This window comes from Silene latifolia, chromosome 10 (assembly GCF_048544455.1).
Source record: "Silene latifolia isolate original U9 population chromosome 10, ASM4854445v1, whole genome shotgun sequence".
NCBI lineage: Eukaryota > Viridiplantae > Streptophyta > Magnoliopsida > Caryophyllales > Caryophyllaceae > Silene > Silene latifolia.
The window spans coordinates 46,009,644-46,033,602 of NC_133535.1; the positions used below are offsets into that span (position 1 = coordinate 46,009,644).

At 33.1% G+C, this 23,959-nt stretch overlaps 1 protein-coding gene across 1 annotated transcript; it reads right to left on the reverse strand.

Moving 5' to 3' along the window:
• Positions 1-5,060: 5,060 nt before the first annotated feature.
• On the reverse strand, positions 5,061-13,754 carry LOC141605586 (uncharacterized). The gene is made up of 7 exons (XM_074424422.1): positions 13,517-13,754; positions 8,672-8,764; positions 7,637-7,819; positions 7,456-7,558; positions 7,185-7,364; positions 5,863-7,090; positions 5,061-5,598 (listed from the first exon to the last, which is right to left on the reverse strand). Exons 3-7 carry the CDS (start codon positions 7,688-7,690, stop codon positions 5,436-5,438), a joined length of 1,728 nt encoding a protein of 575 aa, XP_074280523.1. The 5' UTR covers positions 7,691-7,819; positions 8,672-8,764; positions 13,517-13,754; the 3' UTR covers positions 5,061-5,435.
• Between the last annotated feature and the right edge of the window lie 10,205 nt (positions 13,755-23,959).

Below are 23,959 nucleotides of genomic sequence, written 5' to 3' on the forward strand. Positions count from 1 at the left end.
AAACCTCTGTAATTTATACAAACCTTTGAATAATCTCAGACCTTATTCAATGAGAACAACAACAGCAGAAAATACAACAGGCAGAGAAACAACAACAGCAGAAAATGCAACACGCAGCCAAATTTACTGGTTTGAAGATAATATAACAATAAGCTACTGGTTTCACAAATTTACCTCCTAGATTCACAAAATAAGTTCTAGGTTTCACAAAAGCAGGTAAACGAAATATTAACAAACAGATGACAAACATTAACTCCAAGTTTGAAGATAATATAACAATAAGCTACTGGTTTCACAAATTTACCTCCTAGATTCACAAAATATGTTCTACGTTTCACAAAAGCAGGTAAACGAAATATTAACAAACAGATGACAAACATTAAGTCGAAGTTTGAAGATAATATAACAATAAGCTACTGGTTTTACAAATTTACCTCCTAGATTCACAAAATAAGCTACCGGTTTCACAAGTTTGAAATAGAAAGAAACATACGAAAAAGCGGAGAAATCGACTGCAATTGATTTTATGCGTTCCTACTGTCTTCGATTATGCTCACAAAACGATCAAAACCTGCGAACATAATACAAAAATAAGAGAAAGTTTAAATCAAATTGCGAACATAATCGAGCATAAACGAAATGCATAAAAATCAAACGAAGACGAAGGAGAATATAAAAATAAGAGAAAACTGAGTAATCGACTTCAATGGCGGAAAGAAACATACGAAGAAAAGAAGAAATCGACTTCAATGGCGGAAGACGGAGTTCAGTGAATGGCGAATGGCGAAGACAGAGTGAATGGCGAAGACGGAGTAATGGTGATAATGGCGGAATAGATGAGCTTGTAATGTGATAATGGCGGAAAATGTTGATAATGGCGGAATAGAGAGAGAAATAAATGGTGAGTAAATGTTGAGGAAGTGAGATGAGTAAATGGTGAGTAAGTGCGTTAGTTGGGAGTATATATGGGGACACGTGTCAACATCTGGTGCACTTGTAATAATTAGATCCAATGGTGAGTAAATGGTTCAGCCGCCTCACCCTAAGGAGGGTGCCTCACATGATTCAATTTATATATATATATATATATATATATATATATATATATATATATATATATATATATATAGAGAGAGAGAGAGAGAGAGAGAGAGAGAGAGAGAGTGAGAGAGAGAGAGAGAAGGGTTCTCATAAGTCCCTTACATCTTATGAGACCCTAAGTCCTTATAAGGACCATAGGATGGAGGGGATGGAAGGTTGAGATTAAATCTCAATGGATGGTCAGAAATTCATTTCCTCTAATTAGCTCCTCATTGCAATTAAGTTCCTCCCTAATTCATTTTTCACTCATTATCAACAACTCCTCCTCACTAAACATTCATCCCTCATTATCACAAACTCCTCATATCTCTCTACATTCTCTCTCATTTTTCTCCCAATAAACAAAATCAAAACAAAAAAAAATCAAAAAAAAAAAAATCTGAGAACAAATTTCAAATCCTCCGTCCTTCCTCCTCATTCCTACTACCGCCCACCACCCCACCTCCGTGTTGCCGCCTGCCCCCACGCCACCACCAGCCTTCACTCTCCCTCCCTGTTGCCGCCTGCTCTCCCTCCCTGTTGCCGCCTGCTCGCACGCCACCACCGCAATAACCTTTACTCTCCCTCCCTGCTGCCGCCTGCTGCGCCCGCCACCACCACCACTGCACACAACTACACCCCACCGCAACCACCGCCTGCCAACCTCTCCACGACCAACCACCCGCCTCCCTCCTCAATTTCCTTGTTTTTTGTCCTTTTTTTCAGATTTACTTTTTTGCTTTTTTTTTTTTTTTGGTTTTTTGGTTATTTGGTTGTTATTTGTTTTTGTTATTGTTATTTTTTTTTTTTTCAGATTTACTTTTTTTTTTGTTATTTGGTTTTTTTTTATGTTTATGTTATTTGGTTTTTTTTTTCAGATTTACTTTTTTTTGGGTTTTTTTATTTGTTATTTAATTTTTCAGATTTGCTCTACGATTTTAGTGTATTGTTTATTTACTTAGTATGTTTGTTATTTACTTATTTTGTTGTGTGTTGTTATTTACTTAGTATGTTATTTAATTATTTTAGTGTGTTTTATTTTTTTATAGCTAGTTTTTATATTTTTAGAATTGTTTTAATTTTTTCATTTTTTGTTTTTCAGTTCCCTATTTTTTTATAGCTTGTTTTTGTTTTCGTTTTTTGTTTTTTATTGAAAATTCACTATTTACGACTAAAATTATACCCTTAAAACATTAAAGTTATACTATTTACGATTAAAGTTATACCCTTAAAATATTAAAGTTATATTATTTACGACTAAAGTTATACCCTTAAAACATTAAAGTTATACTATTTACGACTAAAGTTATACCTTTTTTACATTAAAGTTACACTATTAACATCTAAAGTTATACATTGTATAAATTGAAGTTACACAACCATTCAAGTTTGTTTTGTTTGGTTTGGTTTTGGTTTTTTTGTTTTTTGTTATTTGATTTTTTTTTTGTTATTTGTTTTTTTTTTTACTTATTGGTTAATTTTTTATTATTGTTATTGAAGTTTTTTTATTGTACATTTTTTGATTTATTGGTTTTTTTTGTTCACAATTTATAATGTGTAACTTCACTGGCAATATGTGTAACTTTAATATCATCTTCTTATGTGTTGGTTCAAATCTGAATTTATATTCCTAAAGTTATACAATTTTGAACTAAAGTTATACAAATTTGGACTAAAGTTATACAAAAAATGACTGAAGTTATACTATGCAACTTCACTGACAAATTTGTGTAAGTTATACAACTTTGGACTAAAGTTATACAAATTTGGACTAAAATTATACAAAAAATGACTGAAATTATACTATTATGGAATAAAGTTATACAATTTTGGACTAAAGTTACACAAATTTGGACTAAAGTTATACAAAAAATGACTGAAGTTATACAAATAAGGACTAAAGTTTTACAAATAAGGACTAAATTTATACAAAAACTGACTAAAGTTATACAAATATAGACTAAAGTTATACAAATAAGGACTAAAGTTATACAAATAAAGATTAAAGTTATACAAATAAGGACTAAAGTTATACAAAAATTGACTAAAGTTATACAAAAATTGACTAAAGTCATTGAAATTACACACATTTCTACTGGAGTTATACATTCGTTGAGTAGAAGTTATTCATATCGTTACTAGAGTTATACATTCATTGAGTAGAAGTTCAACACATTCCTAATGTAGATATTTGTATAACTTTAGTCCATATTTGTATAACTTTAGTCAGTTTTTGTATAATTTTAGTCCTTATTTGTATAACTTCATTCCATATTTGTATAACTTTAGACAACTTTTGTATAACTTTAGTACATTTTTGTATAACTTTAGTCCATAACAGTATAACTTTAGGCAATTTTTGTATAACTTTAGTCCATTTTTGTATAACTTTAGTCCATAACAGTGTAACTTTTGCCCATAACTGTGTAACTTTAGTCATTTTATATCATTTTCATATAAAAATGTGAAATATAAGATTAAAATCAACAAATTATAAGAATTTTTATATAGCTAAGATTAAAACAACAAATTTTATGAAAAATATTTTAGTAGATCTTAGATGAAAAAAAGTATCTCACAAAAAAAACGAGATTTAAAACCCGAAATCTTTAAAAAAAATACGTACAACAAGAAGAGATTTGAAAAGAATAAATAACAACAAAAACCAACAAAAATTAACAAATAAAATAAACCGACTCCAAACAACAAATTTAACACAAAATCTGGAAAAAAAACGACGAAAAAAACCGAGACGCAAAATCTGGAAAAAAAAAAAAAAAAAAAAAAAAAACAAGTTTATAGAATTTACCGACGGCGGTGGTGGTGGTGAATGAGGAAGAGAGGAATGAATGATTTACTTGGGTTTTTGATTTTTTTGGGTTTTTAGAGAGGAAAGAGAATTGAGATGTAGAGAGAGGAGAAGAAGTTGTGATAATGAGATAATGAATGATTAGTGAGGTATGTTAATTGAATTGATGAGCTAATTAGAGAAAAGGTGGAGGGATTAATTTGTAGCCATCCATTGAGATCTAATCCTAGCCTTCCATTCTCTTCATCCAAGGGCCCTTAGAAGGACTTATGGACTCAAATACATATGTTGGACTTACATGATCTCTTCTCTCTCTCTCTCTCTCTCTCTCTCTCTCTCTCTCTCTATATATATATATATATATATATATATATATATATATATATATATATATATATATGAAAATTTTCAACCATTTATTGGATGTTGATTTTCGCAGTACATATTTTACTCATTACAGTACACTTTTGATCGTACTACCCCTATTATTTCCCCATCCGTAAAAAAAAGTGTAATTCTTTTGAAAAGAAAAGGGAAAAAACCAAAACTCACTACTCCATTCATCCCAACCACCAACTAACCTCCCATCACCCCCACTGGCCAGCCAACATCGTCCTCCTGAACCACCATCGATCACCACTCTCTTCGTTCCCCTCTACCAGAAACCACCGTGGGCCATCTTCCCTACAACGACCACCCACCACGAGTTCCCCTCCGACTAATGCGACACAACCACTCTCGTCCACGCGCCTCCCTTCCTACCACCATCCTCACACACTGTCGTCGACCCCATTGTCAACTCCCACCCACCTATGCCGTCAACCACCACCAAACACCACGCCAACCACCCCAAAAACCTAACTTAAATAAAATTAATTAAAACCCCATTGAAAAAGTATTAATTTGATTTGTATCAAAAAAAAATGTATTAATCTGATTGATTACTTGCGATTAATGAATCAAATACTTGTTGTCCGTCCAAATTGTCATTCATGATTGAAGAAATTTGATCAATCGAGATGTGTGGTTAGGTTTTCAAATAATTAGGGTTGGAGCTTTTTAATAGGAAGGGGTAAAAGTAATGGAAAATTTTGCATAAAAAGTACTGGGTTTAGTAAAAAATGTAATGCGAAAATAAATTACGTTTACTTAAACCTCAACCGCGTGAAGATAGGCGCAATATTTATGGCATAAAACTAAAACAATAAAACTTCCAGGTAACAGAATTAAAATCTATAAGAGGTTTCCAGAGTCTCACAAATTAATCAACAATACTTAGCAGGTCAATCATGAATCCTCAACTATCTAGGGCATACTTTACCGCAATGGTGAAATGAAGACCAGTGATGGCTAGCCTTCACCTATACGACAATAGTCACTGTATACAAGTATTTAAGTATCTCGTCATTAAAGCCAATACACCCATGAACGAGTTCTTTTGCGTTGGTCCATCAAATTTGCATGTATCTTTTTTTGGAGAATGAGATGACGGATTACCATACACAGAGGGTAACTTTGGCGTCGCTTGTTTTAAACCCCGTTTCAGTTATTTTCTGCCCTTGTTCTTCTTCTTCTTCTTCTGTGACCTTAGACATGCTCTAAGAGGAGGGAATTCCTTCTTACAAAGCGGAATCACCGGTTTAGGTGGGCAGGCAAGCGGCGGAAACTCACTTTCATCAGTCAGCGGTAGTGACTCCACAGAAACCACTCTACATTTCCAAAATAAAGAACAAGTCAATTAAGCAGACTAAAACTTCACAGGGAGAAACATGAAACAATTTTTGTTAACTTTAATCTAATTTAGACTTGGCAATAGCGACCAACAAAGGTAATCTAACCCAATAGTAACATGCCTGAAAAAACCAAACCCGAAATAAGTCAATCTGTTCCCGACATGCATAATATACCCGAATAAACTACTGGCGAGGTTTGCTCTTCGTAAATTAGTTATTAAAAAAGAAAAGGTCACATACTTATTTTCCTCGCTTTTTAAGGACACTTTGTCCTCCTCTGATATACGCACAGTACTAGTCAGCTCACTTAGTGCATCCAGAAAGACCGAAACATCAGAAGAATCTGATTGCTTGCCAGCCTCTGAAAATGACAAAGATGCTGGGGATGAAGGTTTGCAACTCCCGAACTCCGTGCTATCGAATGATACTGATGTCTCTTTAACCTGATCATCCTTCAAGTATGCCAAGGGAGGCGACCTTATCGGGATAGGTTTACTTCCATGTAGAAGAGGAAATTCATTCATTGAGTATTTAATCGAGCAACTGCGTTCTCCTATATCAGAAGAAATACTGGACTCTTTGGGAGTGCTAGCTAGTGAACCCAAAATTTCACTTTCCTCTTCATTTGCCTTTGCCAGTGACTTCCCAATTTCTTGTTTCACTTCATCTTCGTCAAAGATTAGATTCTCTCGCAAGGGTATAAATACACAGGTACCACTAGATCCAGAAACTGAATTGCTTAGCAAAGGCCCATAATGATGATCAACTGAGGCGACAGTTCCTCTCGACCTCCACTTATCATGTTGAGACCCTGCATTAGTTTGCCAGAACGCTCTTGAATTATAAGCAAAAGGAGTTGATCTTAATTTCCTTCTCTCTTCAAAGCAAGCTGCGTTATTCAATTGTAGACATCTTGATTCCCACTTTTCTTCGAACATCCCTCTCGCTTTCCCCTTGTCGTTAATATTCAAATTGTTTAGTTGGGGTGCTCTTGGACTATCAGTTGAAAATGGTTTTTTTCGTAGTTTCCATTTCTCTTCCACAGTCTGGTTAACTAGCACTTGTGCACTATCAACTGAACAGGATAGACTTTCGTCTACATAACAGTATGGATTCTGATCATACTGAATGTTTAGACCCAATTCTCCCCTTCCAGTATTCCAGATTTGACCGGGTACTGACATGGCAGGCCATACAGGGTATGACTTCATAGCATAATCATTAAGCCACAGACCATATTTTATGCCAGAAAGAACATCAATGTTATCATTTTTTGTAACAGAACTTTCAGAGCCATATGGGGGCACAGGAATTAACACGTCCACTCGCTTGCCTTTTCCATTTCTCTCAAGTGTGTTATTGAAAAACCGTTCTAGTCCGGCTCTGAGTTCTTCAGGGGGGAGTATCAAAATGTCACTCAACCTTTGAAAACCATAAGAGAGAGCACTTTTGATACGGTAGCGGTTACCTGTTGAAATATCAAGAAAAGCAATCAGAGCATTAAAAAAGCTTTCACGAGAATAAGTAATGTCTTCCAGTAAATATATTAGCATATTAACCACCTTTGCTGACACTGCGGCCTAGATTGTTGTCATCCCTAAGAGGATCCAAAATGTTAAGGAACTTCACCGGAAACAGATTTTTAGTTTCAACAACTCCAGCTGGAGGCAAAAGAACTTCTCTAGCGCTCCGCAAAAACTCCTCTGTCAGCAGTAATTTGTTACAATCATGCAACAAAACAACTGTAAAGGAAAAACACAGAATAATATTACTATCAGCATAATCAAGGCTCAAACAAGACTCAAAAGAACCAAAAGCTGGAATAGTATTTACCATCTATTTCAGGAAGAGCAGAAATTAAAACAAGGCCATTGAAGGCAATGCAATACTTATCCCAATCAAACGTGCTGTAGTATTCTAAGAATTTGTACAATACCTGCTTAAGTAAAAGGCTAGTGAATTCTTTAGCACACAAAAAAACCATCACCAACTTTTCTAATTCAAAGTTACTTACCGCTAAAGGACAGTTTAGCGAAGAGTGAAAAATATTGATAACATGTAAGACCATAGTTTCCAAAGCATATGTTGATATTAGACCATAGAAGCCTCCTAGAAGCCGACTCTCATAGTAGCACCATGCTTTGATCAGAATAATACTGAGCTTAAAGAGATGATCTTTACCAACAAATTGGTCAACCTAAACAGTCAACACACAGATTTTGATGTTATACCATTTGAATACAGAACAATTATCCACCACAATATCAAAAACTGTCACATATATTTTTGAAACACATATATTACACAATTAGGTTACGATGTATTGAAAGGCTTGTTAGCGGTTAAATAAAGCAGTCTCCCAAAAAATAATTGTTTGAGACCCTTTCCTTTGAGAATTCGTGGAGATGTAAAATAAAGGCATACATCACATTAAATAAGAAGCATGGACAATTTAAATCTATCAATGCACGAAGCATAAAGAAAGAAAACTTTTTAGGGTAAATATAATTCAAATTTTGATGGGACAATGGGAAAATAGCTTATTTAGTGCAGGATTAAAAATACTCATACATATATCACAGGTCGTTACCACCAGTCAGGTTCAACAAGTACAATGCAGAAATAGCTAGAAAACTGTGATGATAGATTAATAGCCCATGTTACTTCCACTCTTCACGTTTTGAGTCGTACCTGTGTCGTGACATGGATATGGGTATGTATTCTGTACCCGACACTTCTCCTAGGAGAGCTGAACTTGTGAGGCTCGCAATACAAAAAGTAGGGGGAGAGAGGTTTATAAGGCATTTAGTATTATATTTAATGATTTAAGTCTTTAATTGTCAAACTTCTTTCCATTATACTCGACAAAATTGGAATATTTCAGAATAAGAAGTGTATTTTTGCTTTAAATACGTGTCCCCGCGCCCGTATCCTCATTTTAGGACAGGGTCCCCGTGTCTCAAAATTGTAGTCATGCCGAATCCGACACTTGGAGATGTACATGTGTCCGACACTCATACTCAACATAGTTAATAGCATTATGACTAACCTGCTCAAGGAAGTACAGCGTAGAAAGCCCCGAGGTTAGATTAAAGGATATGTCAACTGCAATATCCCCCACAGTGCACTTAACAACTCTAACCTGTAGCCACATAAAAGTTGAAGATATTAAACATATACCCCCATGGCAGACATGATATACGCTTGTAGTAGTGTCTACATAAATATTCAGTAAGCACCGTGATAGAACATGCTTGAACCAAATCACGATTTGCTTGGGCTGAGCGAATATGGTAACTTAGGTCTTAATAGCATAAAGAGTCACATTCAGTAACATCTCTGAAAAAGAAACCTAAAAAGCATAGCAACATTTCGCTTAAAAGTTGGAACACCAGACAGCATATTGAAATAAGTAGCGAATGAAGCACTTAAGATGATTCATGTGAGTAGGCAAACAAACAAGTATTGCCACATAGATCCACTTTTCCATGCAGACAAAACTTAACATCACAGATGACGTCAAGACACACAAAAAGAGGTAGATTGTTAGCAAAATTGGAAGATGCGGAAGATAAATAACCGCCACTTTTGCAATTAATGTGAAAAGGATACATTGCCAAAAAAAAAAGTAAATGTTGCAAGTCAGTTTGTCAGCAGGCGCTTTTCATATTAGATTACCAAATTCTACGTAGCAACATAGACGAACAGTGACGAACACGGTGAAAGAAGAAATTGTTGGCACCGGATCATTCAATCTAGATATTACAGCCAACAGAAATATGAGACAATATAGAAAGTAAGAACAAACTACCGCACTCATTGTCACGGTCTTAAACCTAAGCCACAACACCGAATATGGACCGAGTTATTAAGGTTTGAAAGGTTACAGCAATAGCATTTAAAGGCAGTATCGGACACATATTTGGGCAACGGCCAAAATTCCATTATCAAGTCTCAAGTCGAGATTAAATACGACACACGTTGTTGCCATCATCTAGCAGCAACCTGTTTCCCTTTCTTTAAATCTAGAGCAGACACCCTTTAATTTTAGTAAACGGAGATATTCTACACAAGAATACCAAATCAATCTAGTATTTGAGGTTTGAACATAAGCATGCATTTTATACAGAAAATAGTATTTTATTAAAATACAGAAGTAAAGGCTTTTGGCATAGCAACACTAACGCATACAAGAACAGTCAACTTGCATTTAGGATGAAAAATCATAATAAATATTAAATATATAAAAAAAATAACTAAAAAAAGATTTTACGAGGAGATAGTGATAATGATGATTTTCCTAAACTTTCACATCACGAAGCAAAATTCACTGAGTAATCAAAACTTGCTTAACTACCAAATCACCGTCGCTCAAATGAATGCTCCAAGATATGCCATAGGAAAAAAAAAAATCTTCACATCAGTGCTATTTTCATTTAATTTGCAACAAATGACTGAAATATATTCGACTATTCGTTTTCAACAAAATAAGAAATGTTGAGGTTCTCTTAAGCACGACTATCTAACTCTGTACAATTATCATAGTATTACATTTTGGTTTGAGCCTTGATCTAGGAATAGAGTTTTTTTTTTTTTTTTGCAAGAAATCTAGGAATAGAGTTCTGATCTCTAATAGTGATGATGTTAACGCCTCAAAATGTGCTCGCAGTAACATTGAAAATCTTAATAAACCGGTCATGATTCGGTGTCACTCCCGATACTTGGTACCATGACTATGATGGATAGTCAAATGTCTCACTGAGTTGCCTATTCACTTCTAAATTTACATCATGAAGTGATGAACTATGTCAGACAACTGCTTTCCAACTGAAATATGCGTCCCTTATTAAGCTCAGGCTTGCTATTATTAACTTAGTTTGAAAATGCGCAAGTCGCACCGAGGAGCTAAGGGGCAGAGGCGCAAAGCGCAAAGTGAAGGCGCGCGCCTTTTGGATGCGAGGCACCCTAATTTTGATAACAAATTTGTAATGTCCAAATAATTTTTTGGGCAACAATTGCTTTTTAGGAGTTTTCAAATTGGCTAACATGTCAAGGAGTCAAGTTAGGAATAATGTGGAAACGAAATGGCGAGCCTTGTTTAAAAGATATGGAAATTGCGTACTAGTTAGCATTGTTAGGTGAACCTTGTCTGAAAGGCGCAACTAAAACGCACCGAGGCGTTTTGGCTAGTGCCTCATCCAAGGCGCGCCTTAGGCGCAGTCAAGGAGCGCTTTTTTAAACTATGGGCTAGTATTAAACCAATGGGATGTTGGAACTGTTTGATAGGTCTTATTGTGTGGGCCTAATAAAGAATTCACTAAATAGTACTGTATATGACATCATACTCCTTAGTTTTAAAAGGCACAATGTGCATCAAAGACAAAGCCAGTAGCGACAAAAACCTACCAAAACCTAGGCGAAGGGATGCCTCGTAAGCATGGGGAGTGCCTATTTTCACAAACAAATTAGTATTTTTAAAATAATTTTGTGAAACAATACCCTTTTAAGGATTTTAGATAGGGCTCACATGTAAAGGAGTAGAAGTTGGGTGTAATGTGGCTAAGAAAAGGCCAAAATAAAAGAAAAGGGAACCGTACAGTGGTACACCTTACTACATGTGTCGTAGCTATAAGACACTTAAGGGCACAGAGGAGTTTTGGCTAATGCCTCACTTAGCCTTGGACGTAAGCACGTCAAAGCACGCTTTTTCAATATTAACTATGCGTTCACATCAAATTCCCCTCCTTGACAGAGAAAACATGTGCAAGCTGGTAGTTTATGACTTTATGTAGGGTATAGTTTAATCCTCACTAACACCACTACATATACTTTTTCACGGAGAGGAGAAGAGTGATATTATAGGCATGGTTCAATCACAAGTTTCCAATTTTGTGGCCTAGGACTCTCTGTTTTACCGTCTTCATCGTGAAATCAATAGATCTCTGGTCGAATATCTAGGGATATACAAGGGAACAAATGGTAGAAGGAAACTTTACGCACGGCTTTTACTTGGATGCATCAAATCATTCATAAAAAAAATATTAAAATGCTGGAGTCCTTGCAGGTTAGAGTCGCGTTCCTTGTCGATTTTTGTAATATAATGGAGGTGTTGTTATCTCTTAATGACAATCAGTGTGATAAGTTGTTCCTTTCACTAAATCGTGCAAAATATTAATGATCCACAATCAATATACTTTCCTTTTTGTGCTAAAAGAACTGTTTCTGAGAGAGCATACAACGGTGACTCAGTAAGTAGTGACAAAGTAGAACAATACCATCATTCAAATAACATGATGCCAGAGAAGCTGGCATTTTATTATTTCCATCGGAACTAAAATAGAGAAGGCTAAAACAAGGAATAGATGATAAATGACAAAACTCTTAATGAGGCATCAAATGGCAGGATTTGAGCAGCAGCGATTATCATTCCATGTCAAACAAAAACATATTGGTATTTATCCCACAAAAAGTTGAACGCTTACATGAGACCTCATGAAAAAGTGACGAGAAGTGCCTGAAATTAGAAGATTAGCAAGCAAGAAGCATTAACGCATAAACAAGAAGGAATAATTTCTAAAGCCAAAGAATATAAAGTCTTTAGTTCCCATAGAAATGGAAAATGTAGGAGCCAATGAAGCATTAATGAAAATGAAACTTGAACCCAACGGACGAAGCCTCTACTTCCCATGCAAACTTAATTTTCCAAAGAATGGTTGCTCAGCCATCAAAAAATAAAAAAGAGTATTTGGAAATGACGAAGAGAATTTCACAATAAGAAAATTCCATGCTCTGACAATTCAGTCAAGTTCATACATTGCATAAAATTTGTGCTGAAAGATCTATCTAGTTGTTGTTACTTTTTAAATCGAAGGTCCGACAAAATGGTCGGCTATTCAATCTTTACTAATTAATTAAGCTATTACCTCCTAAGGCTTTGATGTAGTGAGCAACTACCTTTCACATTTCTTTTGCTCGACACTACCTTACACGGTTCTTCTCTATATTGGAAAATTACATTTGGTCAAAAACTTCATCAACTTTCCATCTAGTTGACCAGTTTTCTTTGTGCATGAAACCAAAAAGTTGTTCAGGAGCTAAGATGGGTCCTTTATCACTTTCTTAGTTTGAGAAGGCGCGAGGTGCACTAATGCGATGAGATCCCAGGGGCTGAGGCGTAAAGCGCGAGACGAAGGCGCGCGCCTTTTGGACACGAGGCGCACTGATTTTTCAAACGAACATCTATATTTAACCGTCAAATTTTGTGCGAGAATAGTCCTTTTTTTCCTAAAGAGGGCTAACATGTATTTAAAAGTGAAAATTAAGGATAAAACAAAAGAATTTGGGAAAAAAATATGGACTTGCATACTAATGTGCCTCGAGTGCGCCTCACTAGCTGCGCCTTGGATGTGCCTCATGCACCTTAGGTGCGCCTTTTGTATTCTATGCGCCTGAGGCACTATGATGCGATCTGGTTGGCGCCTAGGCGCGCTTTTTAAAACTAAGATCACTTTACTATCGGGGGGACATGGTTTGAGCATCTTCCCAAGGTGTTTCAATTAGTTCCATATCTAAGAAAAAGACCTTCGCAACAACTAATGCTGCAGTCCACATCTCAATTGCGGTATGCTCCAACCCCAACTAGGAAAACAATCAATTTCAAAAAGACAAGGCAAACAAGAATGAAAAAAAATCATATAATGCACACACAAGAGCAATATAGCATGAGTAAAAATTTGGCAAATCAAGTTGGATTGATTTCCGAAATGAAAACATAATTACGCAGGGCGCAACAGACAAGTAGAAACAAGCAGCATAACTAATCTCACCTTTGCAAGTTACTCACTAACATTTACATAAACTGAATTACACAGTGAAATGAGAGAGGCAAAGCTACCTTAGCGGGTACGGATAACACATCCTTAATTGGAAAAAAAGGATTGTTGGCTTGATATTGAAGGAAACTGCAAATCTGCGAAGCCAAGTCATTGGTAGTTTCAAATTGACTAACTGCAGTCAAATCCACATCTCCATGAGGAAGGTATGTCTTCAGAGGCACTGATCCACATAGGTAAACCTGCAAATTTAATAACTTAATTATTTTCAGTGTCAAATAAGCCACAAGTACAATACAATAATACAAAATCAAAGGTAAACAAATGACGGGCACGAAAGGAGTACTTGTATAAGGGGATGGGGATGGGGATGGGGATGGGGATGGGATTCATTCAGAATAGTAATCTCTACCGTTGACAGTGATTTTAATCATCAAGTACTAAAATTAAAAGGGATCAATTTAGAGATGGGTTTTGAATACAAGAGGAGGTCATGGTGTCTAATGTTAATAGAGAGCAAGAATTATGTTCAAGGAGAGTTGTTCCGACTTCCGAGCGCATCTGTCTTAAATCTTAAAACGCCTCAAATACAATCATCCTCACTAAACTAAAAGAATAAGAAAACTCAATGTTTTTCCCGCCTAAATGCATTCTCCTATAAATGGGCCTACTTTTTTTTGTCATCTTAATCCACTGCAATTCAATACATTAGTGGGCCAACGAAAAATTCAATGTATAAGTATAATTTTTTCTGTAAAACAATAAACTCGGTGGGCCTCAAACATTGATATTTTATATTAATATTACCTTATTTAATAATAATAGAATTTCCATAACTATATGCGCAATCTTTGCCACAAATAAAATATTCAGTATCCTATATTTCTGTACACAGAAAAGTTCTAGCTCCAAACATTATAGTGTTTGTATAAAGTATAATATAGATTATAGAGTATAATTAAAGAGTATAATTAATACAAATAAAATCTCCAAAATCTTATGATGTATAAACAAATTTTGTCATTTTAAATAATGTACAAAAATTAGCTATGATGTATAAATAAATTTTGACATTGAAACTGAGTTTGATTAAAGCTAAGTAAAAAAACCAACTGATTATATAAATAAAACGTATCAACTTCGCTCTTTTTAATCTTTCCATCTTATACAACTATACAAGCTAACATGTTTTAATGTCCAATATAAAAATGTGATATTATTATTGTTATTTTGTACTTTTTTATATATTCTCTTCATAAAAAGATCTAGGATGCTATCATTATTTTTAATAATAAAAATAGGTTCACACAAAAATAACTTAATCTAAAAGTCCTTTGAATAATAATTTTTTATTTATAATATTACTAACATTATAATCAGTATTCAGTACATTACAACATACTATTATAACTACAACTCATTTATGTAAAAATTAAAGCTCAATTAATTTAACCCTCACAAATGTCGTGTTTTAGCACGGGATCTCAACTAGTTTGGTACTAATAAGAATGGCATTTTCTATATAACTTGTCATGTGATTTGGCTTGTATTTGACATGTCTTAAACTTAAGACGAATAGTGCATGTCTTAAATGAGAATTTGTGTGTTCGAAGAAGCACCGAGTTAACACTAGGTTGGAGAATCATAGACACAAAGTTGATACTTCGTACTAAGTACAAATACGAAATTTGAGGATGCACCATAAAATATAAAAGAGGAAAATACATATTTAGATATTCAGGAATTTTAATGATAGACAAATAAATCAATCAATCAATACATGTATATAAAGTAGGAACTTTTTGAGAGATATTAAAGAGTCCAAATTTTAAAAAATCCTAAAGTAAATTGAAATTAATTATTAACTAAGAAATATAATCTCTAAATAAGTTCTACGATAATTCAAATAAGAGTTTAAGAGAGCTTATATATACGTGATAATTTTGCAATAGGATTTATATTGATTCCGTTCCACTATCATCTTTGTGCTTATAAGATAGGACACATGCAGAAGAATTTCATTATACATAGGATTTGTCAATAATACCCTACTAAAAAAAGCCAATTATTATCATCATGTTTTGTGTTTTAACGTGCATTCTTCCATATCCATAATTACTACGATAGATCATTCTCGAATTCTATGCTTATTAGTTTAGATATTGACCTTACTACGATGCCTAATTATTTTCATATCGTTTTTATACATGATATTTATCTGTACTTACTTTAATCTGTTGCACGTTATTGTTATTAATAAGTTGTTTTTCCGTGTAGGTTAACGAATAATGAACGATCATATTTATATGAAGGATTAAGATCAAAAGAATTTCACAAGGGGTTTGTAGTAAGTTTACGTCTTCATACTTTAATTGACTCCACATTCATTTTTTGGTGTCAATAAAGTGTTTCTTAATTAAAGCTCGTTAGTTTTAGTAATCCAAAAGAGATTGTCATCATTGTATATGTATTTTTTTTAGTAAAGTGCAAGCCAAAAATATTGTCAAAAGTAGGTTTATGTGAGGTAATATATCAATGTTCTTATTATAAATATTTGATATTTGATACTCCGTACTCGATACAGAGGAAAGGTAAACGTACAAAAATTTTAAGCTCACACGTTATGCCAAAAGATGTTTGCATTAATTTGCTTAGAAAGCCTAATAATCCAATAGTGAAATAACCGGTGTTATAATTTCATTGACAAATAATGTTCCTAAATGGTCAATTACCCATAAAGACAATACTAATTTGTTATACTCCTACGCAATTTATGGTTAATAAGAGACTAACCAATCAGTAAAGGCTAGGGAAAAAGAAACATACATCGGATATACTACCTCACACTTTATTTGTTTTTGAGTATATGTGTATTTTTTTCTAAGCTTATTGCCTTCAATTTTATTTGTTTTTGAAGATATGAGCTTATTAAAGTTTATAAGTTAGATTTTAATTTATTTTTTCATCAAAACTCAAATTTAACTATGCTTATATGTAATGTTTTTGAGTTTTATTGTAATTTTATGAGCTTAATGTTCAAGTGAATAAACTTAGATAATTTATAGTAAAACTCATAATTTTTAAAACAAAACTCAAAAACTTTATTATAATGCAAAAAAACTATACAACTGTTGGTAGTACATCGGATGTATAATCTACTTATTGTTAAAGGCTATTATATGTGTGAATATAAAGACTATTATGTGTGATCAAAGTAGTTTTTAGTAAGTCAATCTTTATGTTGTAGTATGCATAAAGGCCTAACAACCAAAAAGTTGATATTTTAAGCGATACTAGAGTCTCTAGCAAAATTAGAACAATTGTTATTTATTTGATTTGATTTGATTTATTAAGACTCTATTATTTATTTCTATATTAAAAATTAATTTTCATATCATGAATTGATTAGAACTATCTAAATTTATAGTTTCAGTAAATTTAAAAAATAAAAATCTATCTCTAATAGGATTTCTAGGAGAGTTCAGCTTTTTTCCCTAATAGGAGATGTTAATACATATCACTTTAGTTAGATTTTTCAAATAAATATTAAGTTAAAATAATTAAATTATAATTTAGAAATAACAACAATGAAATTGAATTTTTGTGAGTAACCTATCAAAGAATCGAAGTTGAACACGAGATTTTAGATTCTATATCTAAAAGTTGAAATTCAATAAAGGAAAGTCCTAATAAGCGTCAATAATTAAACCTCCTATCGACGTCAAATTACCAGAGTGAAGAGACTACTCACGAAAGAGAATCCACTGCAATTTTTGAACAAGTACCATAATTAAGCTATTTAATTACAAGGTAAACTTGTGATACGTAGCTTTATCTTCTATACAAACAAGTATTACTCCGTAACCTGTAAAACTTTATAAGTAATCGCCAGAATATATATATATATATATATATATATGTATATATATATATATATATGTATATATATATATATATATGTATATATATATATATATATGTATATATATATATATATATATAATGACCCTTCTCAACATATATGACCATAAAGTGTTTTTACTATTAAGCAAAAATAAAATAAGTGAGATATAGGAGTTCTTATATTTACTTCTCATATACTTCGTAATGAAATAAGATTAGAAGTCATTCTCTAAATATAGACCACAAATAATCTTTATCATATTGTATATAATTATAAAACATTGAGATAAAGATTAATTGAGATGGTAATGGGATTGGAAGTACTTTTTACACGTCATTTACGTTCAATGCAATAATTGTACGCCATTTATTTTTTTGATAAAAAAATCAACATTTGAGAATTAGTAAAGTGGAATATATTTTCAATACTCTTATAAAAAGCTTGAATAGTGTAAGACAATAGTAACCTTATGTTATTAATTTCAGTTCGGGTTGTATAGAAAAAATGCTCGGTATAAAATTATCAAGTTTTTATAAGTATTGGTCCAATAGATCAGATTTATGGCACTTCACGGTTGGAGTAGAGGTGTAACAATTTCCAATAGACCAAAATAGTTGGTTAACCTCTTACAATGACTACATTATATACGATAAAACACGTACTATAAACAGGTTTGTGCACATACATGGACATTACTAGCGCCCGTACATTGTACGAGCATTCCACTTAGCTTAATGAAAATATTAATCCCGCCTTTTTCTAAATATTCTAGGAATAATCCAATTTTTAAATTTTAACAAAAATAATCTGACGCTTACGATTGTCTCACAATAACATCATGGATTTCATTTAGCCCAAATTCTGCACATAATTTGACATAGTATATTGGAATCAACTTAATTTCATTGCCAAATACAATGCAAACGACAATATCTTGGATTCTTTTTTTCGAATTATATCAAATGGAAGACAATTTAAGCTCTTTATTAGTTGTGTACATGTACCAAAATTATTTACGTGATCTCCATTAAAACTTAAATTGAATGACGTAATTTCTTATGAAGTAATTTTTATTTTTTAATGTGCGTAAGGTAACCCCTTTAGATGTATTGGCATCTATTAAAATTATGAATTTTGTTAAAATATCATATTCCGTATCCTGCAAGTGGAAAAAAATAATTAGCTTGATTTGAGAATCTTTGATGACATTATTAAAAGATAGTTATAAACGTTAGATTATTATTGTTAAAGTTTAAAGGTTTGGTAATTTTTAGAAGATTCTTATGAGGTTGGTTTATTTTTGTTACATTTGTCATGGTGTATAACATAGAATTTTCAAAACAACAATTGTGTAAAAAAGTGTATGATACAACTTACTGGAACAATTAAGAACTGAAATGACCCAAACCCGTTAGTCCGACCCGTTCAACCTATATTTTTCCTAGTACTCCATCTGACTGTAGCATGACTCTATAAGTGGGTCGTGCATGCGCCGAGCATTTAGCCCGCATTTTGGCCCAGTCCGGTCTTGAATAGATTTTGGATAAGAAAGGTCTACGTATCTATAAGGTCTACGTATCTATCGAGTGCAAGTGCAAAAAACGTCATAACGTAGGGCTTTATAGCATTTAAGACATGTCTCTTTTTTTGGTAGGGTGAAAAAAATGTGTCTCATCCTCTCTTCATTTATGGAAATTTTCTCCATTGGGATGCAGAGTATTGTTTTTCTCCTACCTGGCGGCAAAAGGAGGCCTGACACAGAGAACAATCCGTCTCATTGTAGACGGACACTATTCCTCTAAAGCTGTAAATAAATAGTGACTCTCTTACAAAATGCAAGTGGGGGTATCCATTTCCACCCACTTGCGCATCTTAGTGGATATTGCTTGTAAGGAACTCTCAAAATCTTTATTCCCCCCCTTCAGAAATTCTCTGTCTCCCACGATGGCAGGGCGCGCGCATCTGCTTGTATCTTTACTAGAATCAGTTTTGCTATTGCAAAAAGAGTACCTGGGGGGGGGGCTATATAGTATCTCGGCTGTCCATTAATTTCTTGTCAATTGTTTTGAGCTCAATAAGAATTGCTTTCGATCTGGAATCTCTACTTGTAAGGAGGTGGATATCGGTTTGATCGATGGGCATGACAAGCCCCTGCATCCTGCGGATTCGTTACTTTATTTTTAGGACATGGGACGCGATATGTGTGTGGATCTGACTAGACCTTTTTCTTTGACTCAACCTGGGATGTCTGACTTCATGCCCGAACGCGTGGTGGCTGATGCGGCTCAACGCAAATGTGTCAAGTATCATGGCTTATGTGGGGCAATTGGTTATTGTTTCTTACCTTTATGATTCTGTTCGTTGGGGGGAGTTGGGAACGGATGTTGTTACCTTACACTAGCGGATTCAGAAATTCTCTGTGTCTCAGGATGCTGGGGCACGTTCTGCTGCTCATATTTTTACTAGACTTAGCTTTTCTATTGTTAGGGAGTGGGAGACTAGATAGTATCTCGCCCGCCCGCTAATTTCTTGTAAATTTCTTTGTGATCTCAATAAAAGGTGAGTTTTATTAAAAAAATAATAAATAAACAAATAATAATAGTAGTAATAATAATAATAATAATAATAATAATAATAATAATAATAATAATAATAATAATAATAATAATAATAATAATAATAATAATAATAATAATAATAATAATAATAATATCCACCACAAATGACACGTTCCTTATCCTTCACATAAGATAATTTAAGAAATAGATCATAAAAAATAATATATATATATATATATATATATATATATATATATATATATATATATAATAATAATAATAATAATAATAATAATAATAATAATAATAATAATAATAATAATAATAATAATAATAATAATAATAATAATAAAAAAGGAAAACTAAATAAATAAGAATCATCCTTTCAATGTTATTACTTATTTAATCTATAACTAAAAAAGTGTAATGATTTTATTCTTAATATTCAGACACAAAAATGACATATACACCCTATTTCACCTTGTAATTTTATTTTATTGGGATATTCTCTCGTGTACCCCTGAACTTTTTCCTTTTCTAAGATGTACCCCTCTTTTATTGCAAAAAATTTTTGACCGTCAATAACTTTTGGCTACAAGTTCAGAATACGATATTTTTTTTTAAATTGACCGTCTGTAAGAGGTCTTTAGTTTGAAAAAGAATTCACCGACGTCTCAACTCGAAGTCGGGAATTATGGTCGGTCAAAGTTTATTCGTTAAAAAAGTTTTGACCAACCATAACTACCGGTTATGAGTTCAAAAAGCGGTGATTTTTTTTTTCAAATTCAAGGCCTTGATGAGATAATTGGTTTGAAAAAAAAAATTACCGCTTTCTGAACTCGTAACAGAGAATTATTGCCGGTCAAAGTTTTTTCGTGAAAAACGAGGGATACACCCTAGAAAACGAAAAAGTTCAGGGGTACATGAGAGAATATCCCTATTTTATTTTTTGAAAAAGGATTTGAGAGCTCTTAACCATATATCTCGTTACCAAAAAAAATGAACATCATGAACAATATCCCACAAAAAAATTAATAACTAAAAAATCAAGTTAGGGAGGATTTGGAGCCATAATTAATATTAATAAATTAAAATCATATGAACTAAATGAAAGTAAGCTCACATAACAAGCTAACCTTAATCCCAAACGCATCTCCAATAAGTCCTTGAAGATATTCAATGATTTCCATTCTTCTGTTTTCAGACTCTATTGTGGGTTGGATAACTGACAGTATTTGCTTAGTTGTCCTTTCACCAATCTGCCAACTTGTAGTGCCAACTAATAACGGATGCCGGTTGGACATAGAGCTCGAAGACAACAAGGCTGACGTAGAGGAGATAGGAAGAGGTGAACGTAAATTTGAAATATCCATCATGTCACTACGAGTTTCTTCCTGTGAAAACATTTAATAAAGAAATCTCAAAAAAATCAAAGCCAAATATCAAATATGTTGATATAAAATAAAGAAAAATAATAATAATTTATATGAACAAAAAACATTAAAATTTATAAATAAACAACTAGTTTGGGATCAACCAAAGTTTTTCAATTATCAAGATGTATCATCAAAATTAAAAACGAACATGTAAATCAACATGATACAAAAAAACTAAACCAACTTTAAAACAAATATGTCATTTGTTTTAGCCGAGTAAATCACACAAAATGTGCACAAATTTCCAATTCATTAATGCTTAACTTAATTTCCTCTATAGACTATTATCAAATTGGAACAAGATATAAAAACACTCAACTAACCTGGTGTAAAAAATAGATTAATAATAAATACAAATTTCAACCCTATTAATTCCACTGGAAAGAGATCTAGATATAAAATAAATTGATCAAACATAAAATAAAAACATAACAAAAAATAAATAACAAAGGAAGAAAAGATAGAGACCATGTTTCAAGTTTAAAGTGTAATATCACTGAACGATCATGATTGAGTTAATCAAACCAAATGAATAACGTTCATATAAGTTTTTTTTATTGTAAGGAAGGTATTTACTTAGAGAAAATATCAGTTACATTACTACAAAACTTACCACTAAGAGCAAAACTTTTATGGTAGATATAATTATTTGGGGGATTAAAGCACTACATCAGGGAAAAGAAACTAAGTAACTTTCCACAATTTTTAAGTAACTAAGTCATCACTTCTTATAGCAATAAATGCAGTCTAATATGTATTCAAATATTTTCCCTGATTTCATACTTTAAACAACTCAAAACAGATAAAAAAGAGATCTGCTTGGATATACTCTTATCCAACACTAACAAAAACGTGCCTTGTGTGAGTTAAAGTTAAGGGTTTACTACGTGGTACCCTCCTATTTTTTTTTTTGAATTCTATGTCACACCCCTTATTTTTAGACATATAATCGGTACCCTTATACTTATAAATAAGTTTTAAAATACTCAAACTACTACAATTCGAGTTCTTAACCAATTTAATTTTGTGTGGAAAATATGCTTATGATTAGTAAACGATATTAATGTTAATAGTTTGCAAAATTATTGCCTGAAAATCATTATTATGTGTATAAACTAAGCATCTGAAATAGGCGAAATAATGATTTAGGGAAATTTTTAAAAGTTAATCATAAAGTTTAGAAATAACAATGATTTTTTTAAAGAAAAAGAGAGGTACCATATAGGATTCGAAAATATAGGAAGCTACCACGTAGAAAAACCATAAATTTGTCATTTTATTATGCAATTAAATTAATTTACATTTTTAACAGATAAAACTTAATTAACTTCTTAAACAACTACAGGTTTTTAGTCTAGCTTCTTCGACTTTTGATTGTTTGAGATCCAAAATCACTTACAACCTATTGTTTTATGTGTATTTTCCGTTTTGTCATTAAGTGTGGCCGACACATATCATGTGAAATTCCATCAAGTGTCTATTTGTATCATCACCCACTTGGCCCGCGAACTTGGAAAGGTTGCGCATAAAGAATCTTTTCAATTCGAAATTCACATGCTCCTCTAAAGTAGGAAATATGATGCAAAGAGCCGAAGAGGTTGTTGTCAGAGATTAGGAGCCCGGATGTCCTTGTTGGTGCAGTTGTTATTCGCCATCTCTACGTTCAATGAGATTGGTGTTTCTTCACGATGTACAAGAGTCCGATTAAAATCACCTCCATCATTAGCTTGATTGCTAAAAGATTGAGGACTTGGGAGGTCAAAAACTCAATCAAGAGTTTCGTAAAATTGGGATGCAACTTGAATCTATATAGGAAGGCTTTAAGGCCTAGACATAAACTTTAAAAACTACACACACTAAACAAGATGAGTTAGAAATTCTAATTACCAAAAGTAAGTTGAAAGCAAAAATAACTCTTAACGAAATCAATGATTACTACTAGAATAACTAGGATAACAAGTAAATCGGTAACCAAGGACTCAAGTATTCTACCATAACAAGGCTTAACTAATCACAAAGACTAAAACAGAAGACTATATTTAACTATAAATTACCCAAATGTGTAAACACAATGAAGATAGACCACCCAATGATGAAAGGACTGCAATGTGTCTCAATAAGCGTACATGGACTGGGGATATATGAGATATTTTAAAGTGATTCTTGTAATTGAAAAGATAACGTCAAAGTGTTTTATTATAACATTTGCATTTAAATAATACTAATTTGAGCTAAAACTGATTTCGGACTCAAAATCGTGTCCAAAATCAACCATGAAACCTAAAACCCTCAAAACCGAGTCCAACTTATCTTAAGATGTCGACATATATCTCAAGATGTCAATAAATCTCGAAAATATTACGGCATTTAGGTGGGGATTGGCTGCGGTTCCCCACTGGCGGCATGAGCTACCTGTTGCAATGGGTAGTCTGGCAGGGCTACACACCTCGGTGTGTAGTCGGTTACTGTGTGAGATCGGGAGACCGGGGTTGGAGGATGATCAACTAGTTACTTATCGTACTTGTCTTATCTTAATTGCTCAGTAACTGACCCCGTGTTATGTTTTCAAAACTGTGGCGATCCATTCGGGGATGGTGAGCGATTGGC

Excerpts from the sequence above, each read along its gene's own strand:
- LOC141605586 (XM_074424422.1), bottom strand. The coding sequence starts at position 7,690 with ATGGTCTTACATGTTATCAATATTTTTCACTCTTCGCTAAACTGTCCT. Across the intron at positions 7,559-7,636 it reads CGCTAAACTGTCCTTTAGCG|GTATTGTACAAATTCTTAGA; the intron begins GTAAGTAACTTT and ends TTACTTAAGCAG. Across the intron at positions 7,365-7,455 it reads TGCTCTTCCTGAAATAGATG|TTGTTTTGTTGCATGATTGT; the intron begins GTAAATACTATT and ends TTTCCTTTACAG.